The sequence below is a fragment of the Thalassophryne amazonica genome, chromosome 6 (genome assembly GCF_902500255.1).
Source record: "Thalassophryne amazonica chromosome 6, fThaAma1.1, whole genome shotgun sequence".
Lineage (NCBI taxonomy): Eukaryota > Metazoa > Chordata > Actinopteri > Batrachoidiformes > Batrachoididae > Thalassophryne > Thalassophryne amazonica.
Window position 1 is genome coordinate 107,213,917 of NC_047108.1, and position 25,831 is coordinate 107,239,747.

The 25,831-nt window shown below is 42.0% G+C and overlaps 1 protein-coding gene across 1 annotated transcript in view; it reads left to right on the forward strand.

The window, feature by feature from the left end:
* The first annotated feature begins 9,570 nt into the window (after positions 1 to 9,570).
* The window catches only part of LOC117511515 (solute carrier family 26 member 9-like), a 44,692-nt gene continuing 28,431 nt past the window's right edge, over positions 9,571 to 25,831 (forward strand). The window contains 4 exon segments of the mRNA XM_034171527.1: positions 9,571 to 9,867; positions 10,385 to 10,840; positions 13,045 to 13,161; positions 13,256 to 13,478. Of these exon segments, the coding sequence (XP_034027418.1) occupies positions 9,571 to 9,867; positions 10,385 to 10,840; positions 13,045 to 13,161; positions 13,256 to 13,478 (1,093 nt within the window).

Here is a 25,831-nt window from a genome sequence, read left to right on the forward strand (position 1 = left end):
CAAAGGGTGTGATCGGCTTGTCAAAGCTTACCGTAGCAACAGCATCTTCATGCCAAACTGGAAATTCTGTGAGCAGAATCCACATCAATACTTATACGTATGGTATTTTAAATTAATACATTTCAGCAGCATTGCCCCGGGAGTTTCTCTCGCTCTCAACTGGCAGCGCCATTATTTACATCTGCGTAGCAGTGTGCAGGGACAGGACATGGAGTAACACATCAAATGTGAAACAGTTTTAATATTTTTCCATTGTCAATGTGATATTTTATGGTCTGAAATGTCACATGATTAAACAATCAGATTTGTGGAAAAAAATGTAATTACATTAGAATAGATTTCAAGGGAGATCAACCATATGCATCTAGGATGACCTTTTGTTTTGGTAATTATTATAAAATATCTCCAATAGATTTCATGTTATTTACAGTTTAGTGAAACAGCGCCCCCACTGGCACACAGTTAAAGATGGGAGGATTTTCTGGGTTTGAATGAAGGCTTACACATACGCCTTAGACTAAACAACAGTTCCAGATGCTTACAGCGAGAATACATCACTCACCTGTGAATTTCCCCAACACTGTCTATCGCTGCAGTGACAGACAGAGCACAGGAGACCACCTGGATCTGGAAGAAGGACCCAAAGAAATTGCAACAGCCAAAAGCCAACATTTCCTACAAAGTAAAGGCCAGAATTTAAAGTGAAAAAATTGAAAGGAACTCTGCTTTATACTATTTTGTTTTAGTTTTTTACATGATTGGGATCTACATCATAGCCGTGCTGGGCTGACAGTGCTCTGGCTGTACCATAGGAGACGACATATCCCAATATTGCTAATGAGAAAGCAGCGCTCGACATGTCACTCCATAGACTCACCTGAGGCAAAACTGGTGCTGGAAATCTGAGAAATCAAATTAAAATTCCATCAACATATGGCAGGTTTATGCTACATTTTAAGAACTGAACCAATGATAAAATGAAATTTCATTTGTATGTTTGTTTTACCCCAAAGGGACTCCCACTACATCCATATGGTAAATCTCTGTAAGATTGAGAGGACCTGAAATAGCTATGGCCACGATCACCTTTGTAGGACAAAATGAAAGTGATTAACCTCCTGCACCAGTTCTAGATCAAATCAGACAGAAATGAAAGTGCAGTTTTGTTTATATACGGGGTCTGTGAGAAAAGTAACGGACCTTATTATTTTTTTTCAAAAACTATATGGATTTGAATCACGTGTGATTACATCAGACATGCTTGAACCCTCATGGGCATGCAAGAGTTTTTTCACGCCTGTCGGTTACGTCATTCGCCTGTGGGCAGTCTTTGAGTGAGGAGTGGCCCACCCTCTCGTCGTTTTTTTTCATTGTTTAGGAATGGCTCAGAGACTGCTGCTTTGTTTGATCAAAGTTTTTTCAAAAACTGTAAGGCACAACTGAGTGGACACTGTTGTGTGGGCCGCCAGAAGAGGAGGTACTGCTGGCCCACCACCAGAGGGCGCCCTGCCTGAAGTGCGGGCTTCAGGCACGAGAGGGCGCAGTCGCCTCACAGGAGCAGCCAGGGTGACAGCTGTCACGCATCACCTGCAACAGCTGTTACCCATCATCTGATCAGCAGGGGAATATCAGCAGGACGACGCCTCCACCTCCTTGCCGAGATATCGTTCTACCTGGAAGGTAACGTGCTCAGCTGACTGGTTAACAGTGATCTTTTGTGACTTTTGTGAGTTGTTTAGCTGACTCCTTTTCCAAGGAGTGGTGGAGGTAGTTTTCCTGCCGTGCGGATTCCTGGGTGCAGACGCACCCACATTTAATTGTTCTTTTGTTCCTCGCCAGCAGTACCAGGTCCGACACGTGAAGGCAGTGGCCACCTGGGAGTTCGGGACTTGGCGGCTCCAGTATTCCCGGGGTCTGGTGGCGGAGGAAATCGTGTGGTTCCGGTTCTGCTTTGGACAGACGTCTCCTATCTTCGAGCCTGCCCACACGACACCTTTTGTGATTTGGCTTTTGTCTATTGTTGTAATCTGATTGTATTTGTTGTGCCCATTCACAACAGTAAAGTGTTGTTATTTGACCTCATCCATTGTCCATTCATTTGCGCCCCCTGTTGTGGGCCCGTGTACCTACACTTTCCCAACAGGACACCATTCGATAAATTCAGCTGGTTTTCGGTGAAAATTTTAACAGCTGATGAGAGATTTTGGAGTTTTACTGTTGCTTTAAGGATGGCCCATGGCGCCTGACGGCGATATGCGCTCCGAGGCGTCGTCGTCTCGCTGTTTCAAGCTGAAAACTTCGTAATTTCAGGCTCTGTGGACCCAAAACGTCGTGAGATAACAGAGAACTTTCAGAAGAATTTGGGATCAGGAGTTTATCCAGACATTCCACTGTTAAAGGAGATTTTGTAATGAAAGAATGTGCGGGCAGATTCGCATGTTGGGCCGGACCCAACTGCGGGGGGTCGCCACAGGAAAAACACCTCCGTTGGAAACCTTAACGGACAAGTTGGAACATGCCCAGCTGTTAAACAATTTCTCAGATACTCACTTGTTGAAAGCCATCAAAAGCCGCCTGAATTTTACAAATGGTTTTCAACACGGAGGTGTTTTTCATGTCGCGGCGCAGACGGATTTGCCACGTCGTCACGGATCCGACTGGGCAAATTCGTCCGCACGTTCTTTCATTACAAAATCTCCTTTAACAGTGGAATGTCCAGGTAAACTCCTGATGCTGGCTTCTTCTGAAACTTCTCTGTTCTCTGACGACGTCCTGGGTGAACAGAGCTTTAAATTAGGATGTTTTCAGCTCGAAACAGCCAGACAGACGCCACCTCCGACCGCGCTGTGCCGATCCGCTTTGTGGGCTGTGCTTAAAGCGAAAGAAACTCCACAGTCTCTCATCAGCCGTTAAACTTTACGCCGAAAACCAGCTGAATTTCTCGAATAGTGTCCACACGGATATCCCTCACCGGTCCTGAAAAAATTTGAAAAAGCAACGCGCGCCGTCTCCCTGCAGCGTCTCAGACAAAGAGATTCCGACGGGAGGGGGAGTCCACACCTCACTCAAAGCCTGCCCACAGGCGAATGACATCACCGACAGGCATGACAAAACTCACGCATGCACACGAGGGTTCAAGCTTGTCTGACGTAAAAACATATGAATCAAATCCATTTATTTTTGAAAAAATAAAAAGGACCACTTTTTTTTTTATCACAGACCTCGTATAAAATAACCTAAAGTACATACAACAATAATGTCAACAGGAATTGGAAATGGCAACTTATGGTGGTAGCATTGACTCAGCTCCTTCACTGGAACCAGGATGACAATACTGACCACAGCAAACAGCAGTGAGGCTACGTTGGTCTGAAGAAGTGACTTTAAAACATGTATGAAGGTCTGCCAGAAATGGATAATAATAATACTGACTTTGATTTACAAGCAGAGAATCGTGGGGTAACTTTGAGTCGCTTACATATACAGCAGCTGCTGGATCTTTAAAAGGCAGCACCTTAATACCAAAGATATACTTGATTACTGATATGAGGATCCTCCATCCTGTAGCTGTCAAACAGCCCCTGACTAATGATTCTGACAGATAGATGCCAACAAATCCAAACTGCACAAAGCTGAGGCCAACCTGTAAAGGTAAGAAATGTTCTTCCAGAGTCACTTACAAAGTAAGACACGTTGCTCACTGAAGTTTGGTTATATTTTATGAGTATTCTGTGGCATCGTTACCTTAATGACTCCTGTGAGGCATGCCAGCATTCCAGATATTCTCATATGGGCCTCATTCATCCTGTATGTGTTGACTATTGTAGCATTCAGAGTGGTATTAAAATAAGTGAGGTCGGACTCTGGGGCCAACTGAAGACACACTAAGCCGACCATCATGCTGAACACGGATAATGTACCTGAACACGGAAAATATTTTCAATGCAATATTGCAAATAAAACAGACTTAGAACTGTCATCATGAGAAATCAGCAAAGATAAATCCTGATTTACCTAAAACTATCTGGTGACCAGTGCCCAAGAACAAATAAGGGATGAGGGGGAAGAAAGAGGAATAGAGACCATTGACAGGAGGAAGTTCTCCCAACAGAGCAAATGCAATTCCTGAAAAGAATGGAAATCTTTTTTAAATATCAACTATATCATCATAAAATATGGAGAGATAGATGAACAAATAAGCCTCTGCCTCACCAGTATAAATTATACTCAACAAAAATATAAACGCAACACTTTTGGTTTTGCTCCCATTTTGTATGAGATGAACTCAAAGATCTAAAACTTTTTCCACATACACAATATCACCATTTCCCTCAAATATTGTTCACAAACCAGTCTAAATCTGTGATGGTGAGCACTTCTCCTTTGCTGAGATAATCCATCCCACCTCACAGGTGTGCCATATCAAGATGCTGATTAGACACCATGATTAGTGCACAGGTGTGCCTTAGACTGCCCACAATAAAAGGCCACTCTGAAAGGTGCAGTTTTATCACACAGCACAATGCCACAGATGTCACAAGATTTGAGGGAGCGTGCAATTGGCATGCTGACAGCAGGAATGTCAACCAGAGCTGTTGCTCATGTATTGAATGTTCATTTCTCTACCATAAGCCGTCTCCAAAGGCGTTTCAGAGAATTTGGCAGTACATCCAACCAGCCTCACAACCGCAGACCACGTGTAACCACACCAGCCCAGGACCTCCACATCCAGCATGTTCACCTCCAAGATCGTCTGAGACCAGCCACTCGGACAGCTGCTGAAACAATCGGTTTGCATAACCAAAGAATTTCTGCACAAACTGTCAGAAACCGTCTCAGGGAAGCTCATCTGCATGCTCGTCGTCCTCATCGGGGTCTCGACCTGACTCCAGTTCATCGTCGCAACTTTGCACAGCCATTGAAGAGGAGTGGACCAACATTCCACAGGCCACAATTGACAACCTGATCAGCTCTATGCGAAGGAGATGTGTTGCACTGCATGAGGCAAATGGTGGTCACACCAGATACTGACTGGTATCCCCCCCCCCAATAAAACAAAATTGCACCTTTCAGAGTGGCCTTTTATTGTGGACAGTCTAAGGCACACCTGTGCACTAATCATGGTGTCTAATCAGCATCTTGATATGGCACACCTGTGAGGTGGGATGGATTATCTCAGCAAAGGAGAAGTGCTCACTATCACAGATTTAGACTGGTTTCTGAACAATATTTGAGGGAAATGGTGATATTGTGTATGTGGAAAACGTTTAAGATCTTTGAGTTCATCTCATACAAAATAGGAGCAAAACCAAAAGTGTTGCGTTTATATTTATAGTTAGGGGTGTTCTGGAGAGGCAACAGAGGAAGAGGTGAGCGAGATTAAAGTTCTCTAGGAACTACCTGATGTGGAGAACACCACTAATTATCTAATTAATATCAGACGTTGAGTTGATCAGCCACAGCATGAAGTTATGGGAAAGAGTAGTAGAAGCTAGGCTTAGAAAACAGGTGAAGATCTGTGAGCAGCAATATGATTTCATGTCAAGAAAGAGCACTACAGATGCAATGTTTGCTCTGAGAATATTGATGGAGAAGTACAGAGAAGGCCAGAAAGAGTTACATTGTGTGTTTTTGGACTTCGAAAAAGCTTGACTGAGTACATGTGTGTGAATGCGAGGGAGCCCAGTGGAATAGTGCAGTTACAAGGAGTAGAAGTGGTGAAAGTAGATGAGTTTAAATATTTGGGGTCAACTGTTCAAAGTAATGGAGGGCGTGGTAGAGAGGTGAAGAAGAGAGTGCAGGCAGGGTGGAGTGGGTGGAGAAAGGTGGCAGAAGTGATTTGTGACCGAAGAATATCAGCAAGAGTGAAGGGGAAAGTTTACAAGACAGTAGGCAGAGCTGGAGGTGGCAGAGCTGAAGATGTTGAGATTCTCTTTGGGAGTGACGACAATGGACAAGATTAGGAATGAACATATCAGAGGGACAGCACAGGTGGGATGGTTTGGAGACAAAGTCAGAGAGGCAAGATTGAGATGGTTTGGACATGTGCAGAGGAGGGACCCAGGGTATATAGGGAGAAAGATGCTGAGGATGGAGCCACCAGGCAGGAGGAGAAGAGGGAGGCCAAAGAGGAGGTTTATGGATGTGCTGAGGGGGACATGCAGGTGGTTGGTGTGACAGAGGAAGTTACAGAGGACATGGTGAGATGGAAACGATTGATCTGCTGTGGCGACCCCTAACAGGAGCAGCCGAAAGGAAAAGAAGTTGTTTTGAAATGAAAGAACGAAAAGTGTTTAACATTAGCATGTGCAAACGTGTTCGCAGTTGAGAGAGATTTCAACCTGGATACTGTTTTACACTACACCTTATGTTGTCGGCTGATCTAAGACTCTGTGAGCTCAATTGATGTCTTGCTGACAAAAGGCGCCATCTTCTAATACAGGGGTGGGCAACGAGGGCCGAGACACTGCATGTTTTCCTTGCAACCAATCACCTCAGCAGGTGGGTTGCTGATGAGCTTCTCCCTTGAACATAAACACCTGGTTGTCAATGAAATCACCTGCTGTGGTGATTGGTAGCAAGGAAAACCTGCAGTGCTTCGGCCCTTCATGGCACATGATTGCCCTCCCCTGTTCTAATACATGATGATGCGTCATCATGTGCCTGGATGACTCACATGTCAATTTTTGAAAATATAAAATATTTTCACAGTCTTGACGCATCATATCAATGTCTTGGTGTCTTCATGACAGCATCTTGCAGAGTCATGAATGTTTTTGGTGATACGGGAGGAAAACAACAACCACAAACGTGCAAGATGCTGTCACAAATGCAACATAAAGACAATGCCAAGAAGCTGCCAAGTCACGTTCAAGATCATGTGATGGCAGACACTCCTCCTCTTTAGCTGCATCAGTTTGTCATAAACATTATTACATATTGATTAAAATGCATGTTCTTCCTTGTATTTATCGGAGATTTTGGCATGCTTTCCTCCACAAAAACAGCCACGGCTACATTGTGGCAACATCTTGGTAACGCCTTCACACGAAGTGTTATGTGGCACTGGAAGAGCAACATTCTTAGCATTTTATTATTATGAGAATTCATCGTGACCCTTTCTGATGTTTTGTTGGGTCAAGATGTGCTTGTGAACACCACTATGACATCTAAGAAGTGTTATACCTACATGCTTGGTGAAGTATTTTAGCTTCAGTGTTCGCATATGTGGTCAGCCTGACCATAGTTAATTCTGCTGAGGAGTAGTTGATGCTCACTCCATGTAACTAAAAGCTATCATCAGCCAGTAATTGTTAACATTAATCATGGTTAATATGACTGTGTATGCTACTAAGTGCACATGTTAACATACCAACCCTAGTGTGCAGGGGCACTGAAAAGGGGAAAATAAGGAGAAGGTTTCTAGGGGCACAAGATTGACAGGGGCCCCTAATACACCGATAATATTGACAAAATAATATGGCATTCAATTTTAAACTTACAATGACACATATATTTTATTTAGAATGTATTGATAACACTGTTTATTTATTTCTGAAACATTTCACAACACTCACCCCACCCCCGTATTTATGTTAAATGGTTCAGTCCACCTGCAGACTGCTGCAGAAACTTTTCAGACAGTGAATGCAAGAGGAGATGGCAAGTCAGCTTACAACCCCAATTCCAGTGAAGTTGGGACATTGTGTGAAAAGCATGTGTAACCACATTGCACAGCCGCTGTGAAAATAAAAAAATAAAAAATACATGCCACCCACGGAATTCGAACCTGCACTTTCCAAAAGATCTGATTGCCAGCCAGAAACTTTACCACTGAGCTACCATCACGGGAAAATGCGGGAAAATGCCTGGTATTAAGAAGGACATGGATGTATTTAAAAAAAATACATCCACACACCATATAAAACACCACATTTTATTGAATCCCTCTTATCAATACAAGTCTGTTCTTCTGTAGATGACTGATGGTCACAGATGTACAGTCATGAAATTACATGAATGAGAAGCAGGGTGCTCTTATCATGTCCACATCTGCTGGCAGCGTGTCCAGCCAGCCCCGCGCGTGTCCTGCCCGGCACACGTGTCTTGTGGACAGCACGCCGCAGGACAGACACTGCACTATGTAGAGCAGAGCTCACATGGGTGACGTGACATTCAGATTGCCCACTGTGTGTTATGATCTGACGGTCCATTTCACCTGGGGCATCCTGTCAATGTGCATGTGCTCACTGCAGCCCATTGCAACAGCGATATATGTTTTTATGTATGTCCACGGGAGAACAGCAAGCAGACACAGGCGCGTCACAGTGGACAGATGTTAGTTCATGTCCATCCAAACACAGTTCATGTTCCCCAGCCATGACGTCCAGAACCACAGATCTCCACAGCTGCTCCTGTTGGTGGAGACACCCTCTGTCAGTTCAGCACACACACCAATGTGTCACTGTCTGTTTGCAAAGCCACACTTGTGGGGGCACTTAGACAAATTTCACATCCAGCTTGACAGTGATCCTCTGCTGACTGTTGTCGTACTAACAGTGCAAATGGCCACACATTTTCTAAGTGCCAAACAAGCGGTGTTAGATGTTCCTGGTGCCACGTGCACTTATGGACACCCTTGTGCTCGAACATAGTGTTTGTGATGGACAAACTGTGACTAGCACAGAAGTCCAACAACTGAACACCACTCGGGTTCAGATCGGGGAGGCCGTGCTTCCCGATCACCCCCCTCCAGGTCTCACTGTCGCCGCCCACATGGGCATTGAAATCCCCCAGGAGAACAATGGAGTCCCCAGTCGGAGCGCTATCTAGTACCCCTCCCAGGGACTACTTAGTTTATTTATTTCTTTTTTTGTTTAGTTTATTAATTTATTTGAGGGACAGTGTACAGCTGTGTTTCCCAACCGGGGGTACACATACCCCTAGGGGTACGCGGAGGTACTGCAGGGGGTATGCGGCGCACAGAGAGTTTTTTTTTTTTAAGGTGTCACACAAAAGCGTAGTCCCAAGCTAACTCGTGAATGTCTGCTGTGGAATTTAGTAATATTCTATTTATTTAATAAAATGTCAGAGATATATCTTCTCAGCAATGTGTCATTTCGAGCTCATCAATAACGGTACGTTTGCGCTACAACTCGTTTGCCCGGGAAGACAATGACCTGTGACACAAAATACAAAAGCATAGCAACCGATAACGTCTACAAAAAGTCTGGCTGCTACCTGCAGATGGACAAATGGTTAAAACGTCCAGTTTCTCTGGATCCAGGGGGTTTGGAGGAGACAGCAGAGAAACGCAAGAAAAAGGCCAAAGCTAAACCTAGGCAGTACAATGAAAACTACATTTTGTTTGGTTTCACCACGTCAATGTCTTCGGAACTACTGCAGCCTCAGTGTTTCTTCTGTGGTGAAATTCTGGCTAACAGTGCAATGAAACCAGCACATTTGCAGCGACACCAGAGCACCAAGCACCCTGCAAAAGTAGGGAAAACTGAAGAGTACTACAACTGAAAGCTGTCAGAATTGAAGTCAGGTCAGATTCAGAATACAATGATGAAAGCCACTACTGTGTCGAGCAAAGCCCTGGAGGTGTCTTACGCGGTATCGCTGCTTGTGGCACAAACAAAAACTCCTCACTCAATTGTTGAAGAACTAATTCTCCCTGCAGCGACTCGCATGGCTGAAATAATGATAGACAAAAAAGCAGCTGAGACATTCAAGAAAGTTCCCCTGTCAAACAACACCGTGGCCCATCGGATTGATGATATGGCTCTTGATATTGCGGGACAAGTCGTGGACAAAATAAAACGAGCCGGTCAGTTTGTTTTGCAGCTGGATGAAATGACAGATGTGAGTGGAGAAGCGCAGCTCCTGGCCTTTGTTCGTTACAAAGATGTGTCAGACATAAACGAGCATATTTTGTTTTGCAAAAGACTGCCAGGAAAGACAACCGGGGAGAAAATGTTTCAGGTTATTGACAGTTTTTTCAAAGATCATGATATACAGTGGAAACAATGCAGCCACATCTGTACTGATGGCGCGGCTGCAATGACTGGGAGCGTGAAGGGACTATTCGGACAAGTGAAAAAGGTAAACCCCAACATTAAATGGATGCATTGTATTATCCACCGCGAAGCACTGGCTAGTAAGAGAATGAGCCCCGATCTAAATGCTGTTATGGATGACGCTGTGAAGATGATCAACTTCATCCAATCCTGGCCACTAAATCACAGACTGTTCGAAACTCTTTGCCACAAGAGTGGCGCGCAACAAGCTACTGCTTCACACAGACGTCCGCTGGCTGTCTCGTGGGAAAACGCTACTGAGGCTTTAAGAACTTCGCAGTGAAGTTTTTGCATTTTTGAAGGAGCAGCTGCATCCTCTTGCTGTGGTGTTTGAGGATGCCAATTGGGTGGCACGTCTGGCATATCTCGCTGAAGTGTTTACCAAACTCAGCGAGCTCAACCTCTCACTCCAGGGCAAGGAGTCACACGTCCTGAGGATGTATGAGAAAGTGGAAGGGTTCACAAAAAAGCTCAATCTGTGGCAAAGGAAATGTGAGGAGGGTGATGTGAGCCACTTCTCATTACTTCATGCACATCTTGCCACTACTGATGTCACCAGGGCTCCAGTGGTAAAACTGGTGGAAGAACATCTACCCAAACTCAACTCAGACTTTAACCAAAACTTTCAGGATATTGATAACAAGTCAGAAAGCCTGGATTGGGTGAGGGACCCATTCACCCCAATTGAGAGCAGCAACAAGCTTCCCGCAAGGCTGCAGGAGCAGCTGCTGGATGTGTCCTCTGAGCGGGGCCTGAAAGTGGCACACAGAGAAAAGACATTGACACAGTTTTGGTGTAATGTGGAGAAGGAATATCCTGAATTGGGAAAACATGCACTGATTGAACTTTTACCTTTTGGGTCAACATATATGTGTGAGGTGACCTTCTCAGCTCTGACACACATAAAAAACAAATAAGAGGAACAGGCTGGATGTGGAGAACAGCCTGCTAGCAGCTGTTTCCACATTGTCCCCAGATCTAGCAAAGCTGATGAAAGACAAGCAAGCTCAAGTGTCTCACTAAAGACCAGATTATACTACAGTAGTATTTTGATGAAGGTTTTGTTTCAGATATTAACTATTAAAAAGCCTGTTTATGGAGGACTGTTTATGAAGGAGACTCCAGTTTTGTGATGAATGTTACATGAGTTATGTTAATGTATTCTTAAAAAAAGAGAAATGTTTCTTGTTTAAGTTAGATATAACAAAAGAAAGGTTATTTTGATTTAGTATTTATAATATTTTTGTTAATTATTTATATTCCAAGAAAAAAAAAAATCTTTATTCTTATGTTGAATTAAGGTTAAAAAGAGAGAGAGAAAGCCTGAGAATTTTATGTTAAAGTTAAGGAGATTAAATAAAATGATTTTCATGTAATAACCACTGTGTTGTGCTCTACTTTTGGAGAAACATATTCTGGACCACAACTCACTCCGCATTCTTTACTGCTCACTGGTTTTACCATATTTACAGTACTGTGCAGAGGTATGGGGTAATACTTATAAAGGTACAACACAATCACTATCAGTAATGCAGAAAAGAGCTATAAGAATTATTCATAATACTGGCTATAGAGATCATACAAATCCACTATTTTTACAATCCAAATTCTTAAAATTCACAGACTTGGTTCATTTTCAAACAGTACAAATTGTGTATAAAGCAATAAACAATTTACTTCCAGCAAATATTAAAAATATGCTTTTTAACAGATCAGGGGATTACAGTCTGAGGGGAAAATTTAATTTAAAGCATCAGTGGGCACGAACAACATTAAAAGGTTTCTGTATTTCTGTCTGTGGGGTGAGGATGTGGAACAGATTGGGAGTGGGGCTCAAGCAATGTCCAAGCATGAACCAGTTCAAACAGCGGTACAAAAATATGGTTTTTTCTAGGTATAGGGAGGAGGAAGGGTAATGAGGGTTAGGGTGTTTTTGTTTTTTGCTTCGGCTTGTAAATATATAGTATTTTGTATGTAAGTAGGTATGTGTAGGTGTATATTTATGTTTGTGTATATATATGTGTATATATGTATATGTGTATATATGTGTATGTATATATGTATGTATGTTGATGTGTGTATGTATATATATATGTGTATGTGTATGTATATGTATATATATATATATTGATATCGGTTTAGGTGTGTAGGAATCTATGTGTATATGTGGCAAAGGGTATTACTGGTTGTGGGGAAGAAGGGGTAGGGATAAATAAGCTGATGCTTCACCCTACCCCTTTTCGGACATGTTGGGTACACAGTAGGAACTTTTTTGTTGTTGTCTTTACTGATCTATCTTGTAATTGTTGTTGTATCAAATGTTCGAAATAAACAGTTTTCATTCATTCATTCATTTTCATTCATTCATTCATCATCAACGCATATGTGTGAGGGTGTACTCGTGGTGTGACAAGAAGGCTCAGGGGGTACTCAGGCCAAAAAAGGTTGGGAAACACTGGTGTACAGCATCATTACGTTCATCAAAGCAAAGATGAGTTGTACCAGATTATAGCTAAATAGCTAATTTGCATCTGCAGTCCCTAGGTACATCAAATAATTTAACCATAAATAAATTAAAATTCATAAATTACAATATATTAACACAATAGTCTAAAATTCGACACAACTGCAACATTCAATACCACTAAAATATGATCTTGCACCCTGTGGATCTGGACTCAATGTGGGGTCATGGGAAATTTAATGTATGAACCAAGTGCAAAAATGGAAGTACATACAGCACCAAAAAGTGAAAATTGAGACGGCAAAGGAAGGCAGACTGAAAAAAGAAGCGCATGGTCAAGATCTTCTTGAAAGTAGCGGACATTTGGCAGTTTGTTCCACCCCTGGGTTGGGTGGCATATTAAGTTAAGTATTGTATGAATGTTAGTCTTTGCATATTTTAAAGTGCACTTTGGAGACTTTAAAGACTTGAATTACTGAGGTCATGTGTTCTGAGTAGGTTGGCACCATGCAAAAGGACAGCCTACGTTATGTGATTGACAGGCCTGCATATACTCTGCCGGACTTTGACAAACAGTTTGACAAGAAGAACCGACAGTTTACTTTAGGAGACAAAGTGAAGTTCAGTTAATGTAACAGTACAGAACACGATCTCAGTGTCATCATATGACAACCTCTGGGTCATGTTCTGACAGCAGAACAGACCATAGAAATGTCTCAGTGCAAATTGTCAACATTTGTCATTGACTTTTTTCAAAGAACAAACCAGAAAAGTTGAGTTTGTTTCTGTCAGATGCTCTGCGGTCAAACTGAAGGTGCTGTTATTCAGACGCCTGCCAATACTGAAGTGGCTTCCCAAGTACAAGGTGAAGGAAAAACTGCTTCGTGATGTCATCAGTGGGGTTAATGGCGGGTCCATTCTGGTCGCCCAAGGTCAGTCTTTTAGAGATGAAAGTTTGGTCAGATTGTCAGATGTGGAGTGTATCACTTTTTGAGTTTTATTGCTGCATTAATAAGGATTGTTTGAATTGTATGGAGTTAAATTTGTCTCATTCATACCTGCAAATGCACAAAAAGTGATCTGCAAATATTCCTTGATTTGGTTTCCGATTTGTAACTTGTGTGTTGCTTTTTACTTTTACTGTTGCTTTTTTATTTATATATAATATATAAATATATAATTTTTCGCACACACTCATCTTCAACCGCTTAGTCCAATTAAGGGATGCAGGGGGCTGGAGCCTATCCCAGCAGTCATAGAGTGAAAGGCAGGGTACACCCAGGACAGGACGCCAGTCTGTCACAGGGCCACAGACAGACAAACCCGTTCACACCAACTTGCACACCGATGGTCAGTTTAAATATTACAATTCACCTAACCCAGAGGACCCAGAGGAAACCCACGCAAACACGGTCCTATATAATTCTTCATTTGTAAAAAAAAAAAAAAAGGCATTTGTAAAACTGAAAATTCTGTTTGTGAAGTGTTATTCAGCTCTTGTGGATGAGTGATCACACACATTCATCACTTTTCTCTGTTTCGTAATTTTGAGACATTCTTACAGCAAATCTGACAGATCCACCAACAAATAGATCGCGATTCACACAAAGCAACACTGTCAACAAGTAGATGGTAGTGTTGTTCTATGCACAACCTGGTCTCATGGCAAGTCGTGATTCAGCAGTGTGAAATATACATTAATCTATTGGTTCATGATATTGTGATGAAAAGCGCCTCATTTTCGTCACGGCAGCACTAATTCATTCTAATTCATTCTGTGATGGCTGCATGAAATTAAAAGTGAAGCAGGGGGGTGTTGGGGTGGTTACGGTTAGGGTGGGGGGAAGGAGTAGGATTAGGTTATGGTTGAGGTTAGGGTTGGGGGTAGGGGTAGGGTTAGTAATAGTGAGTTTAAAAAAAAATCATGAAAATTTGACTAATTTCATCACGGGAGCATGAAAAAACCATGAGACTGGGCTGTCTATGCACTGATGTAGCTCAACAACTGGCCTGAATTAGGCCAGATACTGGCCTCTCTCTCCTAGCCTGTGATTGGTTGGCTGCCGAGACACTGACATCAGCATCACATTGGAGTGGTGCAAGCGCTGCTCTCCTATTCATTGTTTAGGAGTGGGAATTCCGGCGCTGCACTCCTATTGGTTGTTTAGGAGTGGGAATTCCCACTCAAAAATGGAGGCCAGTATCTGGCCTAATTCAGGCCGGTTGTCGGGCTATGCACTGATGTAGCTGTGGTTTACACCATCGAGTTCTGTTTAATCCACTAGATGCTGGTTGCAGCCTGTGAGCTTTTGCCAGGCAGCCACCATCTTTCTTAGTGTTACTACACATTGTCAGGCATTAGATTAAATAGAAATCAATGATGCATTGATTTAAATTTAGGTTAAAGTGATCTGAAAGTGGCATTTTGTGCAGCGTTCAGATGCAGCAACAAGCTGATTGTGCAGTGAGCTTTCATAAGTGAGTATATGTAATACTAGAAGCACTCAGAGAGTGCAAACCTCCGCCAAGGCCATGGGGTCACTGACGCCATAACATCTACATGCCGTGGAATCATTGAACCTAAAAAAGTCTAACAATGATGTTTGCTCAGTAGTAAAAAAAATTTCATTTGCTGTGACTGGATAGCATGTATCCTTAGCGCTTGGCATCACAGTTTATTGCAACTTGCACCTTTCCCAGAAGCTACTGTCATCTGAGCACTGATATTGATATTGCATGTGCTTATAGACAAAAACAAATGAGACAAAATTCAATTTATTATTCAACTAAACTGCAAATATATGAATTTTTAACATTTATGAAACACTTCTCTAAATAAATAACAGTAAATTCTGAAATATAACTATTTTTTAAGTGTTGCATGTGCTACATAATGAAGTGCACCTTCTATACGAGGTCTATTAGAAAAGTATCCGACCTTATTATTTTTTTCAAAAACCATATGGATTTGAATCACGTGTGATTACATCAGACATGCTTGAACCCTCGTGGGCATGCAAACGTTTTTTCACGCCTGTCAGTTACGTCATTCGCCTGTGGGCAGTCTTTGAGTGAGGAGTGGCCCACCCTCTCGTCGATTTTTTCATTGTTTAGGAATGGCTCAGAGACTGCTGCTTTGTTTGATCAAAATTTTTTCAAAAACTGTAAGGCACAACTGAGTGGACACCATTCGATAAATTCAGCTGGTTTTTGGTAAAAAATTTTAATGGCTGATGAGAGTTTTTGGTGTGTAAGTGTCGCTTTAAGGACGGCCCATGGCGCCTGATGGCGATATGCGCTCCGAGGCGGCGTCGTCTCGCTGTTTCAAGCTGAAAACTTCCACATTTCAGGCTCTGTTCACCCAGGTCGTCGTCAGAGAACAGAGAAGTTTCAGAAGAGGTCGGCATGAGGAGTTTATGCGGACATTCCAGTGTTAAAGGAGATTTTGTAATGAAAGAATGTGCGGGCAGATTCGCATGTTGGGCCGGACCCGACCGCGGGGGGTCGCGACAGGAAAAACACCTCCATTGGAAACCTTAACGGACAAGTTGGAACATGCCCAGCTGTTAAACAATTTCTCAGATACTCACTTGTTGAAAGCCATCAAAAGCCGCCTGAATTTTACAAATGGTTTTCAACACGGAGGTATTTTTCCTCTCGCGGCGCAGACGGATTTGCGGTGACTCGGCGAATTTGCCCGCACGTTCTTTCATTACAAAATCTCCTTTAACAGTGGAATGTCCACATAAACTCCTCATGCCGACTTCTTCTGAAAGTTCTCTGTTCTCTGACGATGACCTGGGTGAACAGAGCCTTAAATTAGGATGTTTTCAGCTCGAAACAGCCAGACGGACACCACCTCCGACCGCGCCGCGCCGATCCGCTTTGTGAGCTGTCCTTAAAGTGAAAGAAACTCCACAATCTCTCATCAGCCGTTAAACTTTTCACCGAGAACCAGCTCAATTTCTCGAATAGTGTCCACTCGGATATCCCTCACAGATCCTGAAAAAATTTTGATAAAGCAACGCACGCCGTCTCCAGCAGCGTCTCAGACAAAGGATTTCAGCCGAGAGAGCTGGATCAGTGCTCACTCAAAGCCTGCCCACAGGCGAATGACGTCACCAACACGCCTGAAAAAACTCACGCATGTGCACAAGGGTTCAAGCATGTCTGGTGTAATCGCACATGATTCAAATCCATATAGTTTTTTTTTTAGAAAACTGCCGGTTAGTTTTCTAATAAACCTCGTATATTCAGTGAAGTGCACTGAAGCAGAATATATGTGACAGTAAGGTGCTGATGTCAGCCTCTGGGTTTTCTGGATCCTAGGTGTGATTCATCAACACCTGGGAGTGGGTTTTGCACCTTGTGTACTTTGTTCAGTGATGTGCACTGAACCAGAACTTAACCACTGCTGAGTATACTGCTGACTCAACACTTTGCTTTTGCTAAGTGAAGTAATCTGGATAGTGATATTCATTGCCACTAAAATATAATAATGCCAAATGATAGTCCTTCATCTAATAAATTAATTGTGCTCTCCAGCCCTGTATAGTTTGTAATGAGGGATTTCCTCTTTGCAGTGTGTTGTATTTGACATCGTTTACTAACAAGGCCACAGGGTCACTGACCCTTAAGAGATTCCCTCCTTGGCACAGTGATCTATTCAACAATTCAGTGTTACAACCAAAACTATGATACATACACTTTTCTTTCCTTTATATTTGACATCCTTGACTATGAAAACATACCACTAGAACTTGGAATCACTTTTATGTCTTTATTAGTTCAAAAGTTATTGTATAAAAGCGATTTTTCAGTAATGGTGGTTTTCTTCTGGATCTAGCGCCATAACATTTGAAGCTACATCAAATCTGATGACACCTTACTGAATCAGTACAGATTCAGCTACAATTTGGTGTTAGTTGTGCATCTCTAGCTTCATTTGTCACCTCACACTGACACATTTTCTATTTTCCCTATATTTTTGCACCAGATCCAGAATCCGAATGCAATCATCACCAAACTTTGTTGTTTGATAGAACATTTGACTTTGTTACACCCTAATTTTTTTCAAGCCTGTCTGCCTTGTTTTTGTGGAGTTACAAACTAAAATCAAATCAAATCAAATCAATTTTATTTATATAGCGCCAAATCACAACAAACAGTTGCCCCAAGGCGCTTTAGAATGTCAAACTAGAATGTCAAAATTCCCCCTATCCCGCAATGCTGAAGAATCCTTTAAAAAATTCCTGGATCCAGATCGTGATCCGGATCACCACTAAAATGTAATCACTTGTTGCTCTTGTCATTTCCAACCACTCCACAAAATTTCATCAAAATCCGTTCAAAACGTTTTGAGTTATCCTGCTGACAAACAGACAGACAAACAAACAAACAAACTCAACCAAAAACATAACCTCCTTGGTGGAGGTAATAAATGATGTGGGGAAATCACTAAAATTGCTGAATAAAGGTTAGAAAAAATTTTTTTGTGTGTGTGTGTCGATCTGTATTCTGTAAAGTAGTGACTTCAGTTTTACTGCCTGAATGCTTTGTCGTGATAAATATCTCACCATTCATTTAGCATTTCAGTTCGAAGTCTCACTTTCATAAGTCTCAATTTATCCCTTCTTAATTAGCCTCACACTTTTTCTTCACATCAGGTTTTATATCCTGAGATATTTTCTGTTACAGCAAATTCATACAATGGAAATGTTTTTTCTCTCAATTTGGTGGTGGCATCACAGTCACTTTGACATTGTATATTCTACTCAGTGGTGGGCACAGATAACCAAAAAATTAACTTCGGTAACAGATAATCAGATAACTGAAAAGTTACCTTTGATAAAGATAAACCACCCAAAAATGTTTCAGAAGTTACAAAATAACCAATAAATTCCAGTATTGTCTCTAGTACATTTGCAACTACTAACAAGCTGAATTTGAGTTTTAACACCACGATCGCTTTTGGAAGCATCAAAAGCGACAACAGACCCAAACAATGAGCCTGCACTTCGATGTTTGAACATCCTGCCCCCTGCTGAAAGCTCTTGTTTACTAAACAGCTTCCAGCACAGACGCAAGCTGAGAACAGCCACAAAGCCAGCTCTCTACCAATCACAATGCTTCGGTCAGGCGGAGGTCTTAGAAAATAAAATCATGTTGACTTATGGTTTGGTGGGAATACTGATAGAATAACTCCATTAATGTCAGTTCTGTCATTTGTACAAAGTTAAAATATAACATATATCTTTTAATGTTGAATAATGCACTAATTCTGAGGTTTTGTAACAAACACAGACAGATTGCAAAGGATTCTGGGTAAAAGTGCCTCTGCTAAACACTGACTGGTTCAGTCATTAATTATGTAAACCAACACATTAATGTGAGGTGTGTCATGTGTTGGTGTTTACAGATAAATGTGCTTTTGTAAACCATTCCTTTTTTTTGTAAAAACAGGCATTTTTACAGAGCCCTGGAAGTGTCATTGCAAAATGTTTTGCATGTGGAGAGAATGTGCGCTCATTTTATTAGTGCCGTGCGCACATTTTATGATGTTGTAAAACATGCACTCAATATTGTCTTGACACATAAATGTTGGCTTTACACTGTCTGAGTTTTGGCCCTTTTTCAGATGATTTTTCATTAGTGCGAGAATTTTTTGGACCAAGTTTCAGGTTAATCATGCGTCCTGCATTGTGTAGTGTACATGGAGTAACAAGCTGCGTTTAACATCTTATGACCACCTCCTGATCGCCGATCGTATGGTCGAATGAAAATCAAACCTGTTTGATGTATTCTGGTCGGCCATTGTGAGGGTATCCTGCTGCTGAAGAGCTACAAGCATCCAACCACTCGCACTGTGCATGTGCAAACACCGCAGAGCTGTCTTGTAATGTTTTTTTGTTGTTTTGTTTTTAAACTTTGATGTCTCCCATCGCGAGTTTTTTGTAAATTAAGTTTGAAAAAAAAGCTTATGTTTTGCTTCTGGAAACACGAGTTCTACGTGTGGTTTTTGAATGTACAATGTGTGTGAGAACATAATTCGGGAACTCTGAACTTTTACACTGTGTGCGGTTCTGTTGTACAGTTTGAACTGAAACCGAGTACAGTGATTAAAAATATCATAGTGTCTGCTCAGCTTCAGGACGAATACTGCCATGAACTGCCATGAACACTACTGGCCAGTAGATGGTAGTTGAGGCCTTGAAAACTTGCCAAAACAAAATTCCAGGTATTCCGTATCTGCTACATTTAAGATGCTTGGAATTTAATAAACACAGACACAATGACATCTATAAACCCAGACAATATATTCACAAGAGTTTTAGGCACTAGAGTTTAATGCTGTTGTCCATGGAGCCTGAACAGAGTGTCTGAAATGCATTTGTCCTATCGTGAACGTACTGAGATTACCCTGTCCTACCCATAATGCACTGCTGGGCACAGCATGTGCTCACTAAAACCTTAAAAATTAGCACATTACTTTAAAACTAAAACATATATCTGATATTTTCACTTTATAAAACTTCAGACATGACAGTAATTTTAAATAGCTTGTCCAAAATTAGTTTGGTTAAAATTTGAACCATAAGTTAAAAATGTATGCCTCTGGATGACTTGGGTGATATTGCCTGCATATCAGTATGGTGTTAAAATTTTTAACAGGTAGGTGCTCAACTGATTCTAAATTTTAAAAATGTTTGCCGCTGTTCAGCTTTGTTTACCATGTTATCGGTCTAAAAATTATCGGACAAAAACTTATTGGAAGATAATTAGTCTGATAATGGTTTTTAAAGTTATCTAAAAAGATAATCCAATAATGAAAACATTATCTTAAATAATTATCTATTATCGGAACTGTGCCCACCACTGATTCTACTACTATAAGAATATACACGAATGAGATTAATTTCTCTCCGATATACTCCACATTCCATTGTAGTGTTTTCAGATTTGTTTCAACTTGGTCCAGAAATGATTGAACAATCTTACTTCCATCCTGGCTGGTGTTGCTGTTTCTTTTTGTTTTATTTGAAATTTTGGCAGAGAAGCGCTGCGTAATAGCAGGTGGGTTCAGATCAGTCTTTAATATTAATATCTTTAATATAATGGGAGCACATGAAACATTTACTTTCACCCCTGAAGGATCAGACCAGTATCTCGTGTCGTGGCAGACATGGTGTGTTTGATAAACTGATGATATGATTTTCTGTCTTGCTTCACAACATCTGGACTGTGACTAACAAATTCATTCAAGTCTATAATGTAAATAGTCTGATCCTCTTCTGTATTTGTTTTGACAAATAGTGGCTGTACAAATGTGGGACTGACTTTGAATAAATGTCCCCTCCTGGCATATGTCTTGTCTGCGGGAGATGATGGTGTAGCTTCCAGTTAGATTTTTTGCTTTTTGTTTGTTAGTTTTTCTTTAATGCACTTGTTCAATTCAGTTTCAATTTATTTAATTTATATAGCACCAAATCACAACAAAGCTGCCTCAAGGTGCTTCACACAAGTAAGATGGAACCTTACCAACCCCTAGAGCAAGCACACAGGTGACAGTGGCAAGGACAAACGTCCTCCGCTGATTTGAGGAAGAACCCTCACGCAGAGCAGACTCAAAGGGGTGCTACCAACACAATAAGCAAAGTGCGCAATGCATCTGCGCATGCGTGGTTCAAACGGGGCAAAAATTCCAACTGCCAAACTCACACCGCTCTTATTGAATTTCCTATACAGTTGCATTAGTGGACTATGAACGTTAAGGCTTACAGGGATTGTTTCAAGGGCTTTAAACCTTACGCAATGTATACAATAATGACAGGTGCGCATTGTGCTGTTTTCAAACTCTCACACGCATATATGTATATATGAAAAATAGAGAACAGCATCAAAGACGTGATCACAGAGAGTACATTAAAGTGAAGACATTAATATTTGATAATATACATTGAACACCAATACTGATAATATATAGAAAACCCTGTCATTCTTCCCCCCTGTTTATCTAATTTCAATGTCTACATACTCAACATCACAAAGCCACCGCCTCCAACTGTGGACTTTCAGTGGCCCGATCATTTTCATAGAAACATCAAAACCTTACACCCAGAGGAAATAAAGAACACAATTGACAGGACGCCCAATGTAGACGGGGCAACCTGGAGCATCATGCGATTGCAACAGGAAAATATAGTCACGGTCCAGCAGCAAACCATCAACTGTAGTGGAAATCATCCGTTGAACCAACGACTGCACAATAGGGATTACGCAACAAATCACAACACCCAGTACGCCTAGAAAAACAGCGAGTGGGGTGAGCATTCTCAACAGGATGTGGTACCACGATCCTGAGAAGAGCCACGAGGTCCAGCTACTGTTTGTAACAAAGTCTCCAACTACAGTGCACCTTAACAACGTAAAATTTTGAATAGTCAAGCTAATGGACCCCCCATCGTTGTTGTTGTCAGGAATAAACATGCAACAGCTTTCACCCACCATGGCACATAGCCCACCTGAAGCCACAGTCAATTGATCTAAAGCCATCCTATCTTGCATTTTCATGTTCCGCAAAGCTGTCAACTCCGCCCTTATGCCTTTTAGAGCCTCAACAGTGGAGTTCACTGTTTTTAACCACATGTTTAAATGTTTAGACAACCCGGGATATTTAACCTCCATATAACTGAAATCATTAGACTGTGGTTGTGTGTCATGTTTACTGTGAGAACAACAGCAATTACCCATTTTAGCTGTTTGTGGGGTTATCTCATAGGGAGATCTAAACAAACAGGCTGTTATTCTCTATCTCACTCTGTCTCTCGCCGATCAGCCTGAAAAGTGTCACCACTTCGACCTCAAAAGGTGGGCGACGTTGCTTAGGGCTTCTTTTCAGGCTCGTAGGCTCACAAACAGGTGTGGTGCGTATAGAACGTTTACAACCTACTTCACAGACAGGGCTTCGTTTCTGCCAGTGGGTTAAAACTGGTGACAGGCAACCATGATTCAGTTGCGCACGTCCTCAGTCATAAAAGCACACTCACACAAACACATTCACACCGCTGCGCTTCAGCTGTTACCACGTTTTAGCTCCGCTGTTATCACGCTTCTGCTCCAACCGGTTTTTATATCAGAATTTTACGGCTCGTCCACTGAAGGTTTCACTGACCTAACACTGTACAGTTTTTACACGCTGTTCCGGACCTGAAAGTGGTCTTTTAGTAGTCTCTTGCTTTATTAATTGCCAATTGTAACCGCTGCCGGCTCAATCTGGAGCCAACAGCCACATCAGGTGTCTGACACAGCGGGAATGCAGCGCGAGCACGCAGCTCCGTAACAGATGGTCTTTAATTGCTGTGCCACCTGACTTTTCTCTTTCTGTCTCAGAGAGTAAAATTTAACGCTTTACGGCCAGGCCTTAGCCTCACACTTTACAGTGTTTAAGCCAGAGGTCTCAAACCGGTTCCAGAAAGGGCCGAGAGGGTGCACGCTTTCTGTGCAACCACACACTCCAGCAGGTGATTTCACTGATTAACTGATTTCACCTGCTCAAAGTGATGTTAATCAGTGAAATCACCTGCTGGAGTGGGTGGTTGCACAGAAAACCTGCACCCTCTTGGCCCTTTCTGGAACCAGTTTGAGACCTCTGGTTTAAGCCAAGAGACAAACCAGAAAAGACATTACAGGGTTTTTCCTCGTGGTGACTCACAGCCACACACACACACGTGCACGTAAAGAAAAGCAGTCTCACCCGTGATCACACTCTGTCACCACCGCTGAAGTCCGTATGCCTTCACCCTGGTAAGCGTCGACCCGTTAGGGAGGAGACCCATCCACCGGAAAAGGGTCTGCAGGAACTGGTTCCCGTGCCGCGGCCGTGGACTTCCACAGGCGTTCTCCGTCACGGGCCAATGAGTTTCCAGTCTACTGGCATCTGGCTCGAAGGACCAAGATGTCAGAGTTCCTCAGAGTTGGACCTGGAAAGAACAACTCAGTTTACACACACAGAAAATGATCACGCAGGAGACATTGAATTTCTTTTCCTGATGAGGAGAGAACAAACGAGGAGCTCCTTCATCAAGAACTGTCATCTGCTCTGAAGACCCCGCCCATTTGCTTCTCCTTTTTATTGAATATAGTTACATATAAGCATATAGGAGTGACAATATCACAAAACAATGGAAAGACACAAAATCTGGTCTCACGTTGATATGAAAACTGTTGTGGCTTTGAGCCCTCAGTCTCCTAGGCTTCCCATAATAATGTCCAGCCCTGAACCAGCGTTCTGGTCACACTGCTATTCCCTCAAGGCTGAATGTTAATTAAAGATGCACATCTGCGCTTAGCAAAAACATAACTCTAGCAAAACAGTCTGCACATTCTAGCAAAACAGTCTGCACATTGACTAACCCAAAGATCATCTGCTCACTTTCTCGTTTGACAGTTTTAATGATCACTTGAGCAGTTCAGCGTATATGATTGCTTTGACAATAAGTAATTATTTAAAGGAATAATGGTACATGAACTCTCACACATGCATATATGTATATATGAAAAATAGAGAACAGCATCAAAGACATGATCACAGAGAGTACATCAAAGTGAAGACATTAATATTTGATAATATACATTGAACACCAATATTGATAATATATAGAAAACCCTGTCACAAATGCTTGAACAGAATTTATAGTCTTGAAAGTTGGCTGAAAACACACGATTGCAAAGCTCTGCCGAGTCCACCGAAAGACGGAAAGAAGAAGAAATGTGGTTGTAAACCTCCGTTCATTCTTCACAATTTCTCCACAGAAAAGAAAGATCCAGACAGACGTAAAAGATGGACTAAAATTGTAAGTTTCTTGCACACATTTATTTTGTCAATATCCTGAAGCCGTGCTGAATTATAATGTGGTTGATGACGCCGTTTTCGTGCATTGGCTTATGACTGTAATGTCGTGCCATAAATGATGTGCCGTGTAATATTGTAATATTGACATGTTCTATAAACAAACTGCATGTATGTCTGTCAACTTATCAAAACAAACGTGACACCAAAGAGGTTATATGTGAGACCCACCTTCCTTGTAGTCATTATGAAGCTGGCGGAGTAGCGATTTCTCATCACTGCTTAGCAAATATTCTGCAGTATCCACAGTTTCAGACTCTGGACTTCATCGAACCATCCATCAATTGCCTTCAAGGGGTCAGAAATTTGTTTGTCTCCAACTATCAACAAGGACCGGTCATTTTCGACAGCAGTGCTCTCTTCCTCTTTTGTCAGCACCAACAGTAGTTGCTGTACCGATGCAGCATACGCAAGGACAGCCAGCTCTTCTTTCCATTTCTGTCCACTGCCGTACGTAGTCCTGGTTGTAACAGACAATCCGCGGAGCTTACAAAAACGCTTTAAATTGTCAACTTTCCAGCAGTTGAAATGATCCAAATCATAGTACTCCTCGCTGCTTTCCGCCGTCATAGCATGTGGGTTGATAGGTGAAAAATTTAGCCTACCCATAATGCACCGCGCGGCCCAAATGTGCACTTCGCTTATTGACAATGGTTCCATTTAGAGTGGAAATTTGGTTCCATACGTTTGGTACCATTGCACTCTGCACACACACACACACACACACACACACACACACACACACACACACACACACACACACACACACACACACACACACCCCTGCACATACACATGTGCACGCACACACACAACGCACGCACACACACAAAACAAATCCACTGTGCTGTAAGCTGTCTGGAGGCTGTTAAGCAGGAAGTTAGAATAAAAAAGCTGGACTAATTTCTGACATGATTTTTTTTTACTGCACTGAGAAGGACACAGTATATATACTCGTATATATATATTTTTTTGGTAGTACACATGCGCACAAGCGGCGTCCTGGTTGTGAAGCGTGCGCACACACCGCTCACATGTGGGACAATGACAGTAGCAGGACTACGATTTGATTGAGCTAACTGACGGTGCTTGTTCTTGTAACACACACAAAATCCACTCAGCTGTAAGCCGTCTGGATGCATGAAGAGTTGTTCAGATGAAAAGCTGAAAAGCTGACGTGATTTTTGGCTGGATTGAGGAGCTATACAGTCTTTTTTTTATGGAAGTACGAAGTCAGTGCACAGCATCACCGGACTACACGTTACAATTTGGACTCCTATTTAAAGTTCATGTTGGACTTTAGCAGCAGTGGAACACCAAAATGCAAGTCCCTTTTCTGTTATTTATAAATTAATCAAATATCAAATGACGAGCTAT